General features: G+C 37.5%; 1 protein-coding gene across 1 annotated transcript in view; it reads left to right on the top strand.

Annotated features, from left to right (window-relative positions):
* UBE3D (ubiquitin protein ligase E3D) overlaps positions 1 to 18,925 on the top strand; it is a 138,472-nt gene extending 119,547 nt beyond the window's left edge. Inside the window, exons 10-11 of the mRNA XM_075202694.1 lie at positions 16,655 to 17,473; positions 17,507 to 18,925. Of these exons, the coding sequence (XP_075058795.1) occupies positions 16,655 to 16,690 (36 nt within the window). The 3' untranslated portion in view covers positions 16,691 to 17,473; positions 17,507 to 18,925. The remainder of the gene's footprint in view (positions 1 to 16,654; positions 17,474 to 17,506) is intronic.
* Positions 18,926 to 19,449: the final 524 nt, after the last annotated feature.

Raw genomic sequence — 19,449 nt, 5'->3', positions numbered from 1 at the left:
TAACTCATCCCACTCTCCAAGATTCTTGGTTCCCTGGTCACATTGAAGCAGAGCTGATGTCTGTTAAAGCTCAAACTGTCAAATATATATATAAGTATGTGTTTGATCTTGTATCTTGAACTTCTTTTAATCCAGTTGTTTAAAGTTTAATTTTGTGCTTGTGTGATGCTTTTGTAACTGTTACTATAACATTATGTGTCCATGTACAAGATCCTTTTTTCCCCCTTTGTATCATATTTATGTTAAAGCACATTACCGCTCTTATTCTGACCGATTTCTTTTCAGTCTACAAAGTACATTTTTGTCCCAGATGTTCCAATTTTAAATATTGTTTTGTATTCAGATTTGTTGTATTCCACAAATGTAAATTCTTACATATTTTGCTTTTCTTACAGTTAATGCTTTTATGTCTGCTTTTAAAAATGTTTAAATTCCGAAGAAAAGTAAGCCACTCCGTGTGTTGAGCTCTTTATTTACACATACACTTTGATTAGGTGGATTTAATAAGGACCTGCCTTTAAAATGCAATCTCATCTTGCAGTTACAAAAAATTAGTTTTGTTATTCTGCATTTATTCTACTCTGCTAGGATATATGAAGCATCTCCCATTCAAATAATGTATTAGTGTATTTATAAACTGTGCAGAACATGAAATGAATTCAACACTCTACCAAATCTGTGTAAACAGCGATCAGCCAAGTTTGAAATTGCTAAACAGAAATGCAGGCTTGTGCCAGCATGGCAATTACGCACTCCGATATTTTCATGCCACTGGAAAAAAGAAAATGTAACTACATTAGGTTACATCCATAGTATATTCTGTTATTCATGGAGATGTATACAACTAGCTTGCCTATAGCACCCTGCAAAACTCCGTTCACTGTGCTTTTAAAACTTCAGATTTTTCGAACAGAAAGGAAAATTGTGCTTTGACATTGGCCTCGTTAAGAATCCAGCAATTTATTCTTTCAACTAGACATGTTTCTAGTGAGGCTATGGATATGTCTATTTTTAAGATTCAATTTATAAAAGGAAAACAAATTGCATCCCAAACTACCCTAGCACTAATTGTGATTCGCCTACTAGTGTGGTTTAGCTGTCTGCTGGTGTAGTATTTAATGAAAGTTTATTTTGAGTACAGTTTTTTTGTGGTTTGAAAAACTGTTGAGGCTTAAGTAACAATGTGCATTTAGTAAAATTATCTGAAGTTATCCCTAAAAGGAATAACAAAAACACTGTTTTATCATGTCAGCAAAAAGTTCTCTATTTTTCCAAACTAAATTTGTATTTTTACATCATATTTGCTCCAAAAAGATTAATGTGAGGTGGTTTCCATGTTGCTCAATTATTTATTTATTTTAATTTTAACAAGCAAGTCCTCATCCATAGTGAATTTTGTTAAAGTAGAAACTCAATATGTTAGAATTTTGGTGAATTTGAAAGTTATTGGGGAGGGAATCAGGCACTGATACAGCAGTCAGGGGGAGTATTGTATTCATACTCAGTGGTGGGAGGTAATTAAGTGGCATGCATTATTGGCATGAATGTCCAGGTATGGTATTAGCAATATCATTCAATGATTATAATAATATCCATGCAGCTACTCTTAAGGTAAGGTGGTAAGCAGGGCTGATGGTAGAGTATTGGGTGCACCTCCCCTTCAGGACCGCACCACCCCCCCCCCAATCACTTCTTACTTTGTGTGGAGCAAGCAATTTAAATGGTATTTTCAGGCTTCTCCATGTCAGTGACAGACTAAAAGTGTTGTGCTGCACTGTGACATCACAGCTCAGTGTTGTACTGTTTTATTTCTTAGGCTATCCCAACTCTTCCTTAAACGCAATATTTCCAAGACCAAGCTTATAGTCTTCCCACCTTCCAGGACTCTCTCACCTCTCCCCCTCTCTATTTCTGTTAAAAACACTACCCTCGTTTCTGTCCCCCAAGTCAGTTGCCTTGGGGTCATCATTGACTCCTCCCTCTCATTCAAGCCTCACATTGTGTCCCTCTCAAAATCCTGCTACTTCCACCTTCGGAATATATCTAAGATACATCCCTTTCTCACCATGGAAGCTACGAAAACCCTTGTTCACTAGCTTGTTATCTCTCTCCTTGACTACTGTAACCTCCTTCTCTCTGGCCTACCTGGTTCATGCCTTGACCCTCTTAAGTCTATCCTCAATGCTGCTGCCCGCCTCATTTTTCTCTCCCGCCGCTCTGTCTCTGCAGTCTCCCTCCAACAGTCACTACATTGGCTCCCCATACCCTACAGAATTACATTTAAACTCCTCACTCTCACCTTTAAAGCTCTTAGTCAATCTTCTCCTCCCTACATCTCCAATCTCATCTCTACCTACACTCCTACACGCCCCCTCCGCTCTGCCTGTGACCGCCACCTCACTACTTCACTGATCACCTCCTCTCACTCTCGTCTTCAGGACTTTGCCTGGGCTGCTCCCCTGCTGTGGAGCGATCTTCCACGTTCCTTCAGGTTAGCATCTACTCTCAAAGGCTTCAAGCGTGTCCTTAAGACTCATTTCTTTATTCAAGTCTATCAGTCCTCCTCCTAACTTCCTTGTCCTGGCTCTCTTCCCCAGTTAGTACCACCCTATTTGTGTCTCCACCTTCCCTTTAGGTTGTTAGCTCTCATGAGCAGGGCCCCCTTTCCTTGTGTGCTCCTTCTACTGTTCCTTCACCCTCTGTACCTCTTGGCCTGCTTCTCTAGCCCTGTTTTCTTAAGCTTCAGCCTTCTCGCTGATTTCTACCATCCCTTTCACTATCTGTCCCAGAAATAATCTGATTTGCTTTACCCTGTCACCTGTGATATATTTTTGTATCCTGTTGTGTCTTGGTTCTGTATATGTAATGTACAGCGCTGCTGACCCTTTGTGGCGCCTTATAAGTCAAAGATAATAATAATAAATAGTCTGGTTACACACTATACAAAAGTTCTCCCGATGCGATATCCTTAACAATTTTATAAATGGTTTAAAAAAAGTCCCAATCAGCATGCCGATTCATGTGTACACACTTTGCACAATTTACCTTGCTGTGCTTTTCATCTGTGATAACCATTGGCTGAAAAGATCATGTCTTTGCACTCTCCATCTATGCATACACACTGCGGTCATGAGAGTGTACACACTGCGGAATTTGCCCGACATCGTTCCATCGCTGAACAACATTTTTAGCCTTTTTTAAAATTCAGATGAAATGATACAATGTGCTTTGGACCGATAATTGTTCATCTTTGCAGCGTGCACACTAATGCGATTTTGAGCTGAACAGCATTTATCATTTGATTTGCCCGATACTCTGCTGAAAACACTAAAGGCCTTACATCCTTGTTTTGTGTTTAGTTGTGTTTTGTGCTTTTGTTATCACTAAATTAGCATTATTTATGTTCACTGGTTTAAAGATCCTCCCTTGCAAGCTGTTTATCTGCTTAAAACATGGAGCTTTACAGTGTTGTCATTTTCATTACCACAGCCCAAGACAACACTGTTTTCCACATATCATTAATTTATAAATATTAATCTGTATCAGGATAATACTTTGATAAACATGTTTGCATGCTATATGTGACACTTTAGATGGCTCAGAAAAAGAATAGGGGTTTAGACAGTATTCATGTGAAGGAAAGAGAGGAAGGTTAGTGGCTCCTGATTTTGGCATGGTCATTTTAATGAGCCTTGAGAGTCAGAGCATGAACTTGACTTGACCCACCAAGTACTGGTTCAGCCATAACTGATGGCCTATAAAAGGTGTCTCATTACGAAGGTGGCACGCAAGAAACATCTCATGATGGGTAAAAGCAAAGAGCTCTTTTAAGACCTTCGCTACCTTATTGTTGCAAAACATACTGATGGTATTGGTTACAGAAGGATCTCTAAATTGCTGAATGTTCCATTGAGCACTGTTGGGGCCATAATCCAGAAGTGGAAAGAACATCATTTCACCATAAAGCGGCCACGACCAGGTGCACCTCGCAAGATTTCTGACAGAGGAGTGAAAAAAATTATCAGAAGAGTTGTTAAAGGACCACTTTTGGAGAGCTTCAGAAAGACCGGGAATTAGCAGGTACAATTGTTTCAAAGAAAACAATAAGTAATGCACTCAACTGCCATGACCTGTATGCACGCTCACCACACAAAGACTCCTTTGCTGGAGAAAAAAACATGTTGAAGCTCGTTTAAAGTTTGTTGCCCAACATTTGGACAAGTCTGTGACATACTGGGAGAATATAGTGTGGTCAGACGAGAGCAAAATTGAACTCTTTGGATGCCGTAATACACACCATGGAGGAGAAATGGCACTGCACATCACCCCAAAAACACCATACCAACAGGGAAGTTTGAAGGTGGGAACATCATGGTGTGGGGCTGTATTTCTGCACACGGTACTGGCTTGCTGCATGTGATTGAAGGAAAGATGAATGGAAAAATGTACTGAGACATTCTTGATAAAAATCTGCTGCCATCTACTAGGATGCTGAAGATGAAACGAGCGTGGACCTTTCAGCAAGACAATGATCCAAAACACACAGCCAAGCACACTCTCAATTGGTTTCAGAGAAAGAAAATAAAGCTGCTAGAATGGCCCAGCCAATCACCTGACTTAAATTCAATTGAAAATCTATGGAAAGAACGAACGATCAGAGTTCATAGAAGAAGCCCACAGAACTTTCAAGATTTGTAGATTATTTCCGTTGATGAATGGGGCAAAATCCCACCTGAGCAATGCATGCGACTAGTTTCTCCATACAGGAGGAGTCTTGAAGCTGTCATTGCCAACAAAGGCTTTTGTACAAAGTATCATCATCACCATTTATTTATATAGCGCCACTAATTCTGCAGCGCTGTACAGAGAACTCATTCACATCAGCCCCTGCCCCCATTGGAGCTTACAGTCTAAATTCCCTAACATACACACACAGGCAGAGAGACAGACTAGGGTCAATTTTGATAGCCAATTAACCTACCAGTATGTTTTTTGGAGTGTGGGAGGAAACCAGAGCACCCAGAGAAAACCCACGTAAACACAGGGAGAACATACAAACTCCATGGTCGGGAATTGAACTCATGACCCCAGCGTTGTGAGGCAGAAGTGCTAACCACTTAACCACCGTGCTGCCCAAAGTATTTAATAAATTTCAGGAAGCTTGTTCAATACTTTTTCCTTGTGTCATTTCACATTATTACACAAAACTTGCAAGGGTTGTTGCTGACATTTGGTGTACATTTCATTACAATAGCCACATTAAATATATATTTACTGAGAAAAATGTTGATGTGTTTGATACTTATTTTACCCCCTGTACAAACTAGCATGACACAAAACTAACTGACCCAACTAGTTCTGCAGAATAAAGGTTAGTATATTTGTGCTGCAGACATTTTACTTAAAGTAGTAAGTAGTCTGTAGCTACAGAAAAGCACATATACCATGTTGTCTCCAGTGAGTGAAAGTGCACTAACCAGCTTACACACATCCATTGTGGCATCATGCTGTATTCCTGCAGAACACTTACTTGAAATACTATGCATGACTATTATTTACCAGCTCCAGCATGATTCAGAGGCTTTTATGTATCGTTTTATTGTCTAATATACTGTACACACACATTGCTTCTGGCCTTTCCTTGTTGTTGTATTAAAAAGTTCCTTGCTGTAGACTGCACCACTATTTTTATTTTGTAAAAGCAATAATTATACAAATTGTGTTTTTCCCATCAGATGACATTACCCTAAGAAAAATTTCATGCTCAAATATATAATAATGTGTCCTGATAGTTACATTTAAAAGCAATACAGGATTTAAACATAGGGCTATGGAATTCCTCCATCTAGAGTATACTGTGCTTGTAAGCATGTCTTAAAGGTGCCTCAATGCTTTTAAACAAAAATCAATTGCAGTGGTCCATGTTCATATGGATGGTTTCATAACTATAGAGATAAATCCCCAGCACACTGCTGTGAGCCAGTAAAAGAGCTGCTATTCTACAAATGTATGATAAACCACCCGCCCCGTCAAGTCACTTCTGCCAATAAGGTGGTTCTACAATAAACAATGGGTGTCCCTATATTGTGTTTTTAAAATTAAGAGCTAACTTACCAAGAGGTACCCAAAGAAGCCCTAAATGACACCAGTGGACCAGCACACCTTAGCAGCTATTGATACCCGAACATGCCTCTCAAACAGCAATACAGAAGTGGAAGGTGCTCAATCAATTTATAGGTTCATAGTTGGTGTTTGAAAGGGTGGGGTTATCCTGAAAGGAACAAATACTTCAACAAATTCACTGCTGTGAGCCAGTAAAAGAGCTGCTATTCCATTCTGGATATCCCCACCCTTTCAAGCACCTTCCGTGAACCTATAAATTGATTAAACAACTTCCATTTTTGTAATGTTTTCATAGCTGTCTACCATCCATTCTAATTTTTGAATGTGAAAGAAAAAAAAATATATATAAAATAAACAGCCATGCACACAAGACTTTAGATGTCCAGATGCCACTGCACATTTATTGTCTTCAGGCGTTGCTTGAATTTTATGTCTGTAGCATTTATTTTCCATCCTAGGTGACTGTGTGTGAGCGAGACCCAAAACAGGGAGGAATTCATACTCTTCACCTTCAATCCGCTGCTAATAAGCTGTTCTGTAAAGCGGTTTGTCATTATATAACTGGGTTCTTGTCACAGTAGATCTCTAGAGAGCTAGTTGAACTATATACAGCTGTGTTCTAATGTGTCTGGGTTGTTGGAATATAGCAACTCTTCCATGAAAGCATATTTAGCATGCTACTACTTTTACTCAGGGACTTATTCATAAAATGTGTAGCTTATTTTATGAATGAGGCTCTTTGTCCCATTTATAGTCCCATTAGTTTGCTGCTAACACTTCTTTTTATAATCTTTATTTCAATTTGGCACTTAAAGGTAATCTTATAATTTTAGAACCTTACTTGCAGGGTTGGCACTGAAATCCTTTCATGACCCCCATCTTACTTAACACTATGTATAGTGTCTGTTCTGTCACATATTTTTAACAGCATGTGACCCGTGAGCAATGTAGTGACATTATATGTTTTATCCTTCATGACACTTAGAAAACAATATAATACATACTCTAATTTGGGAAAATTTATGTTCAATAGAAACAAGTATTATAAAAAAAAAAAAATCTGGTCCCACTATAAAATTCTACAGAGTAAACAATAAAAAAACGCTTCAATAATTCAAATAGTATATAATGTAAATTGGACAAGTTCTAAATTCTGTATCGAGAAAAGTTCCAGGCATAATATAGGGACTTTCAGCTTGATCCAATTCAATACACATTAATCCTTAAATCATTAGATGTAAAGTCTCAGAAAAGTACCTGTCTTTCAAGAACCAGTACGTAACGGAGATCCTTGCTGACATCCCTGAGAGACAGAGTTCCTTACACAGCCTGACATTCCAGTTGCCAACAATTGAAATGAAGGTTTCAGAACAGTTTATGCCTCTTCCTTTCAGAATTGGAGTTTGAATGCTGCAGACTATGGAGGCTTTGCAGTCGCTCTCATTTAACCTATTGGGATATATTGAAACAGTCTCTATTTAAATTAACAATCCTTCTAAATAATATACTGCAAAGGAGTTGTCACTATCCAGTAGCTAAAAATGCTGGCTGTTAGAACAACTCTCCAATGTGACCGGCTGTCGGAGCAATGCATAGGGAAGTCGTTCTAACAGGCATATTTTGTAATCCTGGATGCTGACAACTTGGATCATATTATTTGAAAGTATCATTCATTTTAACTGAGAGTTTTTCAAAGTATCCATACAAGTAAAGCTTGGGTTTTTAAGAAGCACAACCATCCTTCTTAGACAGCCGCATATGACCTTCAGTTCTGAAAGGAATTGGGGTATAACTCAGAATCCTTTAGTCCTTTATAACTAGTGTGGGGCTTTCCTCTGTCATGGCTTTCCCAAGACAATCCCATTTATTCCAGAACAAAATCTTAAAATTGCAATACTTTTTAAGGCATAATTCAGACTCCTGATGCACCCAAGTTAACAGAACAAGGGCAATATGGTCTGATAACTGTTTTACCTTATTTGATACTTTAAAAGGAGATAAGGACTGGAGGTTATGGCCCATGCAATCTTCAAGTCACATTAGAGTCCCAGTTTTTCATTTCAAAATGATGCAAGTCCTACAGACGAAGGTCAAATTCTGAGCTGCCTATCAGAACTCTAAAGACAGCTAAGTAATAATAGCAATTTATAGCAAATTTTGGTTTGTAATATAAAGTAATGACCAAGTGCTAAAATGTATTAGTTTTCTATGATAAATCTACTATTATTTCTTTTTTCACAATAGTTCCCCTTTAACCTATAATGCCCATTCTGCGTTGTATTATGTGTTTGTTTTTTTCAGCATTACTTTTTGTTATTTGCAATATGATTTTAAAACAAATTGTAGTGCTCACTGGTTGTACTGGACAATAATTTAGAGCAGTTTGCTGTAAATTAATGAGTATTAGAAGTTCCATCCTTGGTCTAATATGTATCATTTAAAACACAATATAAAGTATTAAAAATAGAATGTGATAATATGTTCTGTTTGTGTTGAATGATGGGCACTGTTCTTAATAAAGGCTAAAGCCAGATAAAGTAATTTATTTAATTTCATACATACAGTATCCATTTTAGGACATCATCAGTCATACCATTATTTAGACTGACAAAGGAGTCTGACAGCTAACTCAATTCATCATTGTTGACATTTTCCAGTGTGATCAGATATTTCTCTGTAACCTGAAATTATGTCCTCATCACCCCAATCTTATCCTAACCTTTGGGTACAATATGTGATTGGCTCATAGTTTCTATTTTCCCTTGTTAGTGTGCATTTTGCATCAACATTTGTTTTATATATATATTCTATATATAAATAGAGAGCAATGATCTTTTAAATGTAGAAGATGTTAATTCTGAACAGCCTATAGTTGTTGATCTGATGTACAGCATATGTAAAACTGCACACTATAGACCAGAGAGGTGCAACATAAGCTATAAACTGTACACAATATATCATGCTGACTGTTACTGAAATGCTTGGTTTTAACTCCTCTTTGCAGCTTCATATTTATAAGCCTCAAGCTGTTCAATTCAAGTGATGTGCTTTATGTTTATTCAATTTCCTGCATAAAATGTCATCTGTAACGTCCATTTGCACACAGCACCAGGTTGAAGGTTCTCCTAAAACCCAGCTTTTCACATAAGCCTATACACACACACACATCATTTATGCCAACATATCTTCACTTTTTAAACGAAAACGTCAACATTCTTCTGTTCTGCAATTAATATAATAGATGCAAGTTGTGTAATTTCTTTTTTCCTGTTTACTAATACACTATTACCACCCAATGTTTGATACGAGTCTTGTAGATGAGTCATCCCTACATATTTAGAGTATATTTCCTTCCTCTAAAATTCCTTGCTGCTTTAGATAGTTCTCATTATTTCCTAACTCATGCTTCTTATAACTAACATGATTAGACTTCTTTTTATTGGGTTACTTTGTAACTTACTCCACTCCTGCAGAAGTTGATTTAGGCAGTTCGGTCTTCTGTGTCCACCATATTGTTTGGCTTTCATTGGGTAGCTCAGCTGAAGTACCTGGGTAAGGATTTTGTAGGCCTTGGGGTCAACCAGGTCTTTCCTCTTTCCCCTTATGAAGACAATCCTCCATATTGTTCTGCACGTCATTATGAACTGCTGTAGTAGATCATATTTTTTAGTGTAAAGTTGAGTTGCAATCTTTACACTGCATAGAAAAGCACTTAGACTATTTGACTGCTAAAATACTTGTCACATTTTAAATGCAATATATTTTCACATTAATCATAAATGATCCTATCAGACATTTTCATTATGCTTTCAGCAAATAAAGGTCACTTCAGATTAGATTGGTTTATCCCCTTATTGTTTTAAGGTCTTTCAGGACAATTTCAGTTGTGTGGGGATATTTTTTATTTTGCTTGCTTGGGGATTTTTTTTCCAATGTTCTTCAAGATTTAATTTAAAAACTTAGTCCTTCAGGCTACGGGAGTGAATAAACAGGACTTATTTCTTCCAGGCACAAATGATTAAAACCGCTCAAGCACTTCTATTCCAGGGTATATAGTGTCTGCCTTATTTCTGCTAGATATATAGATGAATTATGTCCATACTCACGCAAGTGTACATTCAAGCGATTTCACATGGGTTCTTTGGCATTGCTAATAACTAAGATGACGTTTGGTCTATATGTTTGACAGGATTGTTTATTTTCTTGTTTATGACTTTTGAGATTTTGAATTATTGATGGGCTCATTGTGCTTTGGAAAAACCAATAAATCAGGCAGCAATCGTATATTATTTTGTCTCTAATGCATAATCTATCCGAGATCAAAGCTTGATTGCATGGCTATATTTGTATGTCTTTGAAAGCAGAGATTATGCAGCAGATATTACCGTAAGATAAATGTACAGCGAATCCTGTCGACAATTGTAATTGTCCTTTGTTTTTGTGTATCATCCACTATGTGCCGAGAGTGCGCCCACACTGACAATGCTACATGGGCACAATCTCTGTAATACATCAATTTCTTGCCATCACATCAGCCGTGGGGTTTGTTATTATCCTGCACCTCATGATTGCTGGTTCAGTAACAAGTGTGGTACACAGAGATTGGAAATATTTATATCTGCTTTGAAATATGTTTTTAGATACATAAATAGAAAAAATGTGCTTTGTGTGTTTTCACAGGAACATGGATTGAATGCATTATGTCTAAGAGCCATAATGAGCAGGGTGATATGTTCTGTACCGATATTTAGGCTTACATGACCTTTCCACTGCTGTACTCTATACTCTATGCTATACTGAAGGAAAGTATGTCTAGTAGCTGTAAAAATATTATAGACACGTGACTGGATAGGTGCTGTTACTGTGTTAACTCTTCAGTTAGCTCCAATTGCAGTAATGGTAAATTATAATAATTTACAGCACTTATACAGCTGTAGGTGTCCTTACAATTGACCAGTAACCAGAGCATGAATCATGTCAGGGGCAGACAACATAGTTGGTGAGTTATGGAATAGACACAAATTAATAAAAATAAATTCAGATAAATGGGTTCCCTGTGTAGGTAATTCCTCAAATATTATTTCTTACTTTATATCATGTTGGGTATGTCATTTTGTTATAAACTTTATATGCTGTTTTGGTTCAACTGTAGAAAACATTTCTCCTTATGCATGTTTAGGTTTATAAATGTGGTTGGTGTTTTTATTGTTTTAATAATTTTATCTTTAACACGTAGCATGCTTTTTTTGTATCTGTAATGCATGTTCAAAAGGTAAATGTTATAAATAACAAGATTAAATGGAAATAGATGGATTATAAGCTAGACTAGATTGCGTCTTGGTTTTTATTTCATAAATAAACATTTGCTGACATTAGACATTTCTACAATGCCCTACTATGTTTCATCATCATCATTTATATAACGCCAGCAAATTCCATAGCGCTTTACAAACAGTAATAAAACAATACTGGGTAATACGGGTTGGGTATAGCATATCGATTCTGACTACCCCGACAACAATTACCCCGACATCTTCACGACAAACTACTCCTTCCGGACGCACTATCAATGACTACTATTGTCAAATGGGACTTCAACCAATAGTGATGTTGGAAGAAGCCGACGGCACTTAATGACGTCACTAAGAAACACGAAGGTATTACCGCTGCTGTTAAGGGGGTAATGTAAGTATACGGTGATGTACAATGCAGAAGCCTTTGTAAACTACATTGTATATCGCTGCATACTTACATTACACCCTTAGCAGCAGCGATAATACCGTCACGTTTCTCAATGATGTCATTAAGTGCTGCCAGTTTCTTCCTTCATTGCGATTGTTCAAGTTGCATTTAACAATAGTCGTCATTGATAGTGCGTTGGGAAGATGACGGGGTAGTCAGCATCAATATGCTGACTACCACCAGGTAATGCATACAGACATAGAGGTAAAAGGGAGTGAAGATAATTACCACCGCACTAAGTTTTCACTTTCCTGATCTTATTTATGGCTGTCCCCAATGTAACAGTACCTAATATCGGTGGTGCACCCAGTAGATGTATAATTAATATGACAATAAGGAAGACAAAAAAAAGGGAAAAACATGTTTGGATGGGGCACTCAGTGATTAACGTTAGTTAAACTTGTATTAAAACATTATCTTCATTGATTCTATTAAAATTATTATAAACAGTGTACCCAAAGTTGACCTGAGTAATACTAGTAGCAAAATATAAAAAATACTGGTGAAAGAAATAGAATCAATAACAAATTACTCCATAAAACGGCAGCTAAGACCGCCAAGCCGCGCTGTTTTTGTTTATTGATCAATATATTGTTTTATATCCACATCAATGCGTTACTTTTTAGTATCCATCTATTAAAGTCCCTAGGCTGTGATCAACATAATATCTCCAATGAAGATTTATTAACCACCTAATCTGTTGGTGTTAGTACTTTGTTACAGATATTGGTTATCTATGGAGAATGGTAACATATATATCCCATAAGTATATTAACTAAAGGAGCAAACTCCTAAAAAGTAGTATAGCATCTAACTAATATCTTTGGTGGTAATACAGAGGGTATTGACTGAAAATCACAAATAAAGTATAGGAGTCAGATATGAATAGAGCTAAAGCTGTTTAATATGAGATCGCCCGCATATATTGATATCTGGTTGTTTTGACATTATGCTGATGAACAGCAACACATGCACTTGGTGCATCACGGTAGACCTAACGGAATTGTGGAAAGTCTTCATGTTCCAATGTTAATAACTTTAGGTTGTTATGGTGCCACGGCAGCTGCTTTTGTTATTTAAAGCAAGTAGAATGTGGGAGTAGAATGCATCTGAATGAAAGGGTGATATGATTTTGAACCAATTAAAAAATAAAAAATGTTCATGCCCTAATTCACTTGACTAAAAAAATTAAAGTGGACTGTCTCATTGACCCAGGAGAGGGCTGCATTGTAGCACATTTAATACACTAAAGGGCATATGTGGGCATTGATATCTGCCATCTGCAATACCCCTTCATGCTAAACAGCATAAGTACAATGGAATAATTTGGTACTATAGAAGTAAAGGATAATATTGTGCTCAAAAATTTGTGGACTTTAGTAGTTTTACCAAACTTCTGAGAATATTTCAAGTAAAAATTGGACAATAATAGTCAATAAGTTATATTTATAGTAGAGATGAGCGCACTCGGATTTATGAAATCTCGGCTTTGCCGAGTGTGTGTGGCTTAGGGGTACGCTCTCTTGTGCTACATATAATGGAAAACCAAAATTTGGAGGATAAAGTAGGGAAAGATCAAGACCCACTTCCTCCTAATGCTGAAGCTGCTGCCACTAGTCATGACATAGACGATGAAATGCCATCAACATCGTCTGGCAAGCCCGATGCCCAATCTCCTAGTACAGGGCATGTAAAATCCAAAAAGCCCAAGTTCTCCAAAAATAGCAAAAAGAGAAACTTAAAATCATCTGAGGAGAAACGTAAAGTTGGCAATATGCCATTTACGACACGTAGTGGCAAGGAACGGCTTAGGCCCTGGCCCGTGTTCATGACTAGTGGTCCAGCTTCACCCAAGGATCTAAGCCCTCCTCCTCCCCCCCTACAAAAAATTTAAGAGAGTTATGCTGTCAGCAACAACAACAAAACAGCAAAGAACTCTGCATTCTAAACAGATGACATCACAAATCCCCAAGGCGAGTCCAAGGGTGTTGTTGGTTGTGAACCCTGACCTTCCCATCACTGTACGGGAAGAGGTGACTCCATCCAGCATTTGCAGCACGCTCTCTGCATATGCTGGAAGGATCACCCACAGTCCAGTTACAGATTTGGCTAATGAAGGTGTGAATGTTGTACATCTGGAGGAGGATATTGATGTAGCTGGCACTGAGGAGGATGTTGATGATTATGATGCAGACAGATACCAAATTGCCTTTCTCAATTTCTATTTATATTCTAGATTATATAACGGCTGAAAAGTTTTCTGTTTTACTCCTAGTGGAGAGGGGATCTGATGCAGACAGATACCAAACTGCCTTTGTCCATTTCTTTGTATATTTGAATTTCTAGTTCTACAGTCTATGCAGGCTGCTTTATTTATATTCAACTACAAGTGTGGGGAGGGGGGGGGCATAGATAGCCACCAAAGTAATGTGGTCCATTTAATTTCACTTTCTAGCTCCACAGTCTGTGCAGCCTGCTTTTTTTATCTTCAAAGTATTTATATTTACAAGCCTTGCAATCGAAATTAACTAGAGGTAGTGACGTGGTAGAACTCCAAAAGGCAGTTTCGAAGCCCCTGTACAAACTGGCTCTATGTTTTAACTGAGTTGTCCCCCCTCCAGTGTGTACTCGGAAAGAGTTTTTAGTGCAGCGGGGAACCTGGTCAGTGAGCGGCGAAGGAGGTTGCTTCCTCACAACGTTGAAAAAATGATGTTTATAAAAATGAATAATAAATTCCTCAATGAAGTACAGCACTGCCCTCCAGACAGTAAAGAGGGACCTGTGGTTGTGGAGTCCAGCGAGGACGAATTGATAATGTGTGAGGAGGAGGAAGTACACACTGTAGGGGGAGAGGAATCAGAGGTTGAGGATGAAGACGACATCTTTCCTCAGTAGAGCCTGTTTAGTTTGTACAGGGAGAGATGAATTGTTTTATTGGTGTGGGGGCCCAAACAAACCAATCATTTCAGCCACAGTTGTTTGGTAGGCCCTGTCGCTGAAATGATTGGTTTGTTATAATGTGCATGTCCTATTTCAACAACATAAGGGTGGGTGGGAGGGCCCAAGGACAATTCCATCTTGCAACTATTTTTTGGGCATTATGTGACCACTCAACAGTCGTTTGCCATGTTCAAAGAGTAAAAGAAAATGCCAACAAATTCAATAAATTAAATCAAAAGTTAAATGCCCTGTCATTATTTAAAACAAGAGGTTTTGACGTGCTAGAATTAGTGTAGTGTTAAGATGTTATAAACACTACACTTGGAACTTGGAGGAGGTATTGTGGCCCCGGTATCAAATTGGGTACCGGGGCCACCCCACTACGCAGTCCAGATACTTGTTTGGTGGAATTCAGACCAATTGAGGGTTTTATTATTATATTGTGGGGACCACTCTATACCACACTACCACTCTATACCACTCTATTTAATACTTTAATTCTATTTAATACTTTAATTCTATTACTAATTGCCATAAAGAGGAACTGCCGCTTCTATTTAATACTTTAATTCTATTAGTAGTTACCATAAACAAATTTTACCAAAAGTATAATATGACTTACAAACACTACACTTGAAAGATGGTGCCTTTAAATGAAAAAGTCAGTCTTCATTGCACGACTATGTGCAACAGGGACAGTTTTTTGGTTTACAAAGTCAACCAATAACACTTCGACCTTGTCTGTCTTTAACATACTTGATGGGGTCTCAATGATGAATGGTCTGTACCATGGTTGGAGGAGGTATTGTGGCCCCGGTACCAAATTGGGTACTGGGGCCACTCCACTATGCAGTCCAGATAGAGGTGTATCAGATATTAAACAACGTTGACTGTTGCTGCAAAATTTTTAAATAATATTGTGGGGAACACTACACTACGCAGTCCATAAACTTTTTGGGTGGAATTCAGACCCGTGTAGGGTTTTTTAATAATATTGTGGTGACCCACTCCTCTACGCAGTCCAGGTACATTATTGGTGCGAATCATACAAGTTCAGGGTTTTTAATTTATATTGTGGTGACCCACTCCTCTACGCAGTCCAGGTACATTATTCGGTGCGATTCATACCAGTTGATGGTTTTCTTATTATATATATTGTGGTGACCCACTCCTCTACGCAGTCCAGGTACATTATTGGTGCGAATCATACAAGTTCAGGGTTTTTAATTTATATTGTGGTGACCCACTCCTCTACGCAGTCCAGGTACATTATTGGTGCGAATCATACAAGTTCAGGGTTTTTAATTTATATTGTGGTGACCACTCCTCTACGCAGTCCAGGTACATTATTTGTGCGATTAAGACCAGTTGATGGTTTTCTTATTATATTGTGGGGACCACTCCACTACGCAGTCCAGAAAGATACCTCGTTGCAACATTTTGGACTAATAACTATATTGTGAGGTGTTCAGAATACACGGTAAATTAGTGGAAATGCTTGTTATTGAGGTCAATAATAGTGTAGGAGTGAAAATAAGCCCAAAAACTTGATTTTTTAACTTTTTATGCTTTTTTCAAAAAAAATCCGAATCCAAAACCTTAAATCCGAACCCAAACCTTTTGGCAGGTGTTTTGCGAAACAAATCCGAACCCAAAACATCGAGAAAATCCGAATCCAAAACACGAGACCTCAAAAGTCGCCGGTGCACATCCCTAATTTATAGCATACTAATGAACTGAGCTTGTATGAATTGGAACATTCATTTGTCAATGTCTTCAGTAAATATTGCTGTTTAAGTGAGTAAATATTGATGTTTGTTTTGTTTCTCTATTTTTTCCTTCTCTGCAGGTAGCCTACTTGAAGATACGAGGAACTAAACATTAACACTATGCTCATTCAAATTTGGATACTGTCATTCTCCCATTAAACATCGATGAATATATAATGACCTAAATGGAAAATACCAGTTGTCACATAATGTGAAACACAGATGAAGGGCTGTGATCTCGGGCACACACACAATATTTTTTGGGTTGTTTGTGGAGACAGTCAGTAAAAAAAAAAGGCAAAAAAAAAAAAAGTCCAGCAATTCCACCAGGAAGCCATTATCTAATTCTATTTCTATGTCTTACCAGGTCTTACTTAGACTTTGCTTCCACTATGTTCAGTGCTGTTGCGTCTTTATGATCGCCAGTGGAAAATATTTTATTAATATAATCATAAAGTAATGTATGTCAGCAACATGCATAACCCCCTATGTCGGTCAGATCATCCCTTAAATCAGGGATCCTCAAATCCAGGCTTCAGAAATCCCTAAGATTATATGTTTTCCACATATCCATGTTGGAGCACAAGTTTATTCATTATTGACTGACACATTTTAAAGGATCCACTGGTGCTACTAATTATTTCACCTGTCACCTAGAAAACATGTTCTGTTGGGGGTTCTCTGAAGACTGAGGAACCCTGCCTAAATCAATGATAGATCTGTATAAAACTTAACATAGCATCTGCAAGACTAGAGCTGTGATCTTACGTCTTTTAGACAACCAGCACAATTGTCCCCTTTTTTATATAAGTAAAATAAGTGCTGGAATGCTCCACTTGTCTTGAACAACCCTGCTCCATCTATATGTACATAATTTTAACAGGTGATCCTATCAACCCGTTGCATAATGATTGTAGTATCTCGTTAAATAGGTGAGGCAATACACACAGTGTTAATGTTGAAAGCCATGACCATAAGAAAATACACCAAGGAGTGGTCAGCATCCGAAGCGTAACAGTGAGCGCCAAGAAACAATAATTGAAGCAATCACTAGGAAAACATAGAGTCTTTTATTTTTCAGTAATATAAATGCATGGTAGCTGTCACTTGAGTGTCTCTTTAATAACATTTTGCCATTGATATGTTCCGTCTGTAATTACACATTTGTCTGTATATTTTGTTTCATAAAATAAAGGAAAACATTACCAAAGTACCACATCCGCGTTCTGGGATATAACTCTTTGTAATGAAGAATTTAATTACTTGTTTGTAATGTGAGCTGCTGTGTAAGCTAATTCCTGTGTGTTGATGTTAATGCACTTTAAACAAGAAATACATCACATTGCTCATATTTTTTTCACGTGCTGTTAGACGACATATTCTGTAATCATGCAGCAAACATGTATGTTCTGCCCCACAAAAATTAAGTGGACCTGCTAGAAATACAGCTATTTAAAATTACCATGCTAGTGTTTTGAAGTGATTTTGGATTCCTTCCATTGGTCATCCTCTGGCATGGGCAGCACAGTGGCTTAGTGGTTAGCACTTCTGCCTCACAGCACTGGGGTTACGAGTAATTCCCGACAATGGCCTTACCTGTGTGGAGTTTGTATGTTCTCCCTATGTTTGCGTGGGTTTCCTTCGGGTGCTCTGGTTTCCTCCCACACTCCAAAAACATACTAGTAGGTTAATTGGCTGCTATCAAAATTGACAGTGTGTCAAAAGTCTCTCTCTTTGTCTGTCTGTGTGTGTGTATGTTAGGGAATTTAGACTCTAAGCCCCAATGGGTCAGGGACTGATATGAATGAGTTCTCTGTACAGCGCTGCGGAATTAGTGTAGCAATATAAATAACTGATGATGATGTTTCAGTGTTGGTGGGCTTCCAAATGATACTAAGCCTAAATAATATTAATATTTTCTTATCTGGCCAATACAAAGTTATTGACAAATATTTGTAATTGTTACTTTAGGTATTCATGCTGAATTGTTGTGTTTTTTATTTTAAATGTTTATTTTTTAATATTAAAATTCACAATTAAGTATTGCAAAAATATACAAAATCATTACTTTAAAACATTTTCTAGATTGACAGGGATGTAAACCTAAAAGTGCTAAAGGAAATTTACACTAGGTTGGTAGAGTTACATTGTGGGGGGGTTTTTCTACACGTTTATCCAATTTTTTTTTAAAGGTGTATGGGATATTACAATCACTAGTGTAGAAGAGAAGTGTGTTAAAAGATACTGTGGCCATATATATTACAATAAACTCAACCTTATCTAATCATGTTGACTGCAAAAGGCACGGTTAGATAGGCATATATATATATATATATATATATATATATATATGTATATGTATATATAAAAGAAATAAGACTGTGCTCGATTAATCCTATATTATGGTATCCGCTGTTTGGCAATATAAATTTTATATACACACACACACACACACACACACACACATCATAAAGACACTTGTCTGCGATTGTCCTTAACACCCCCATACCTGTGTGTATCTAGGAAGTTGAAAACATGATTTATTGCTTCATATTTTGATCAAAACATTTAAGCCTGCATCCCAGTGTCAAGGGTATCTCATTGTAAGCAGGTCCTAAACTGATCTATATGCTTGAAACACCATTAAAATGCAGTTAAAAACAGATGCACTCTGCATATATCTATAGGTGACACAGTGATAACCTTTACAGTTATGTACAGGTATTGTATAATAAATATATTTTACCATATGCTTAGTCTACAGATCATTTTTAACTGGAACCTTTTGCTAACATGACCCACACCAGTCACATAAGTCTAGAATTCCTAGAAAGTGTTTGAGCTAGGTGGTTCTGTTTGATATATGCACTAATTT

This window comes from Mixophyes fleayi, chromosome 3 (genome assembly GCF_038048845.1).
Source record: "Mixophyes fleayi isolate aMixFle1 chromosome 3, aMixFle1.hap1, whole genome shotgun sequence".
Lineage (NCBI taxonomy): Eukaryota > Metazoa > Chordata > Amphibia > Anura > Limnodynastidae > Mixophyes > Mixophyes fleayi.
This window is presented reverse-complemented; position numbering and strand designations above follow the sequence as displayed.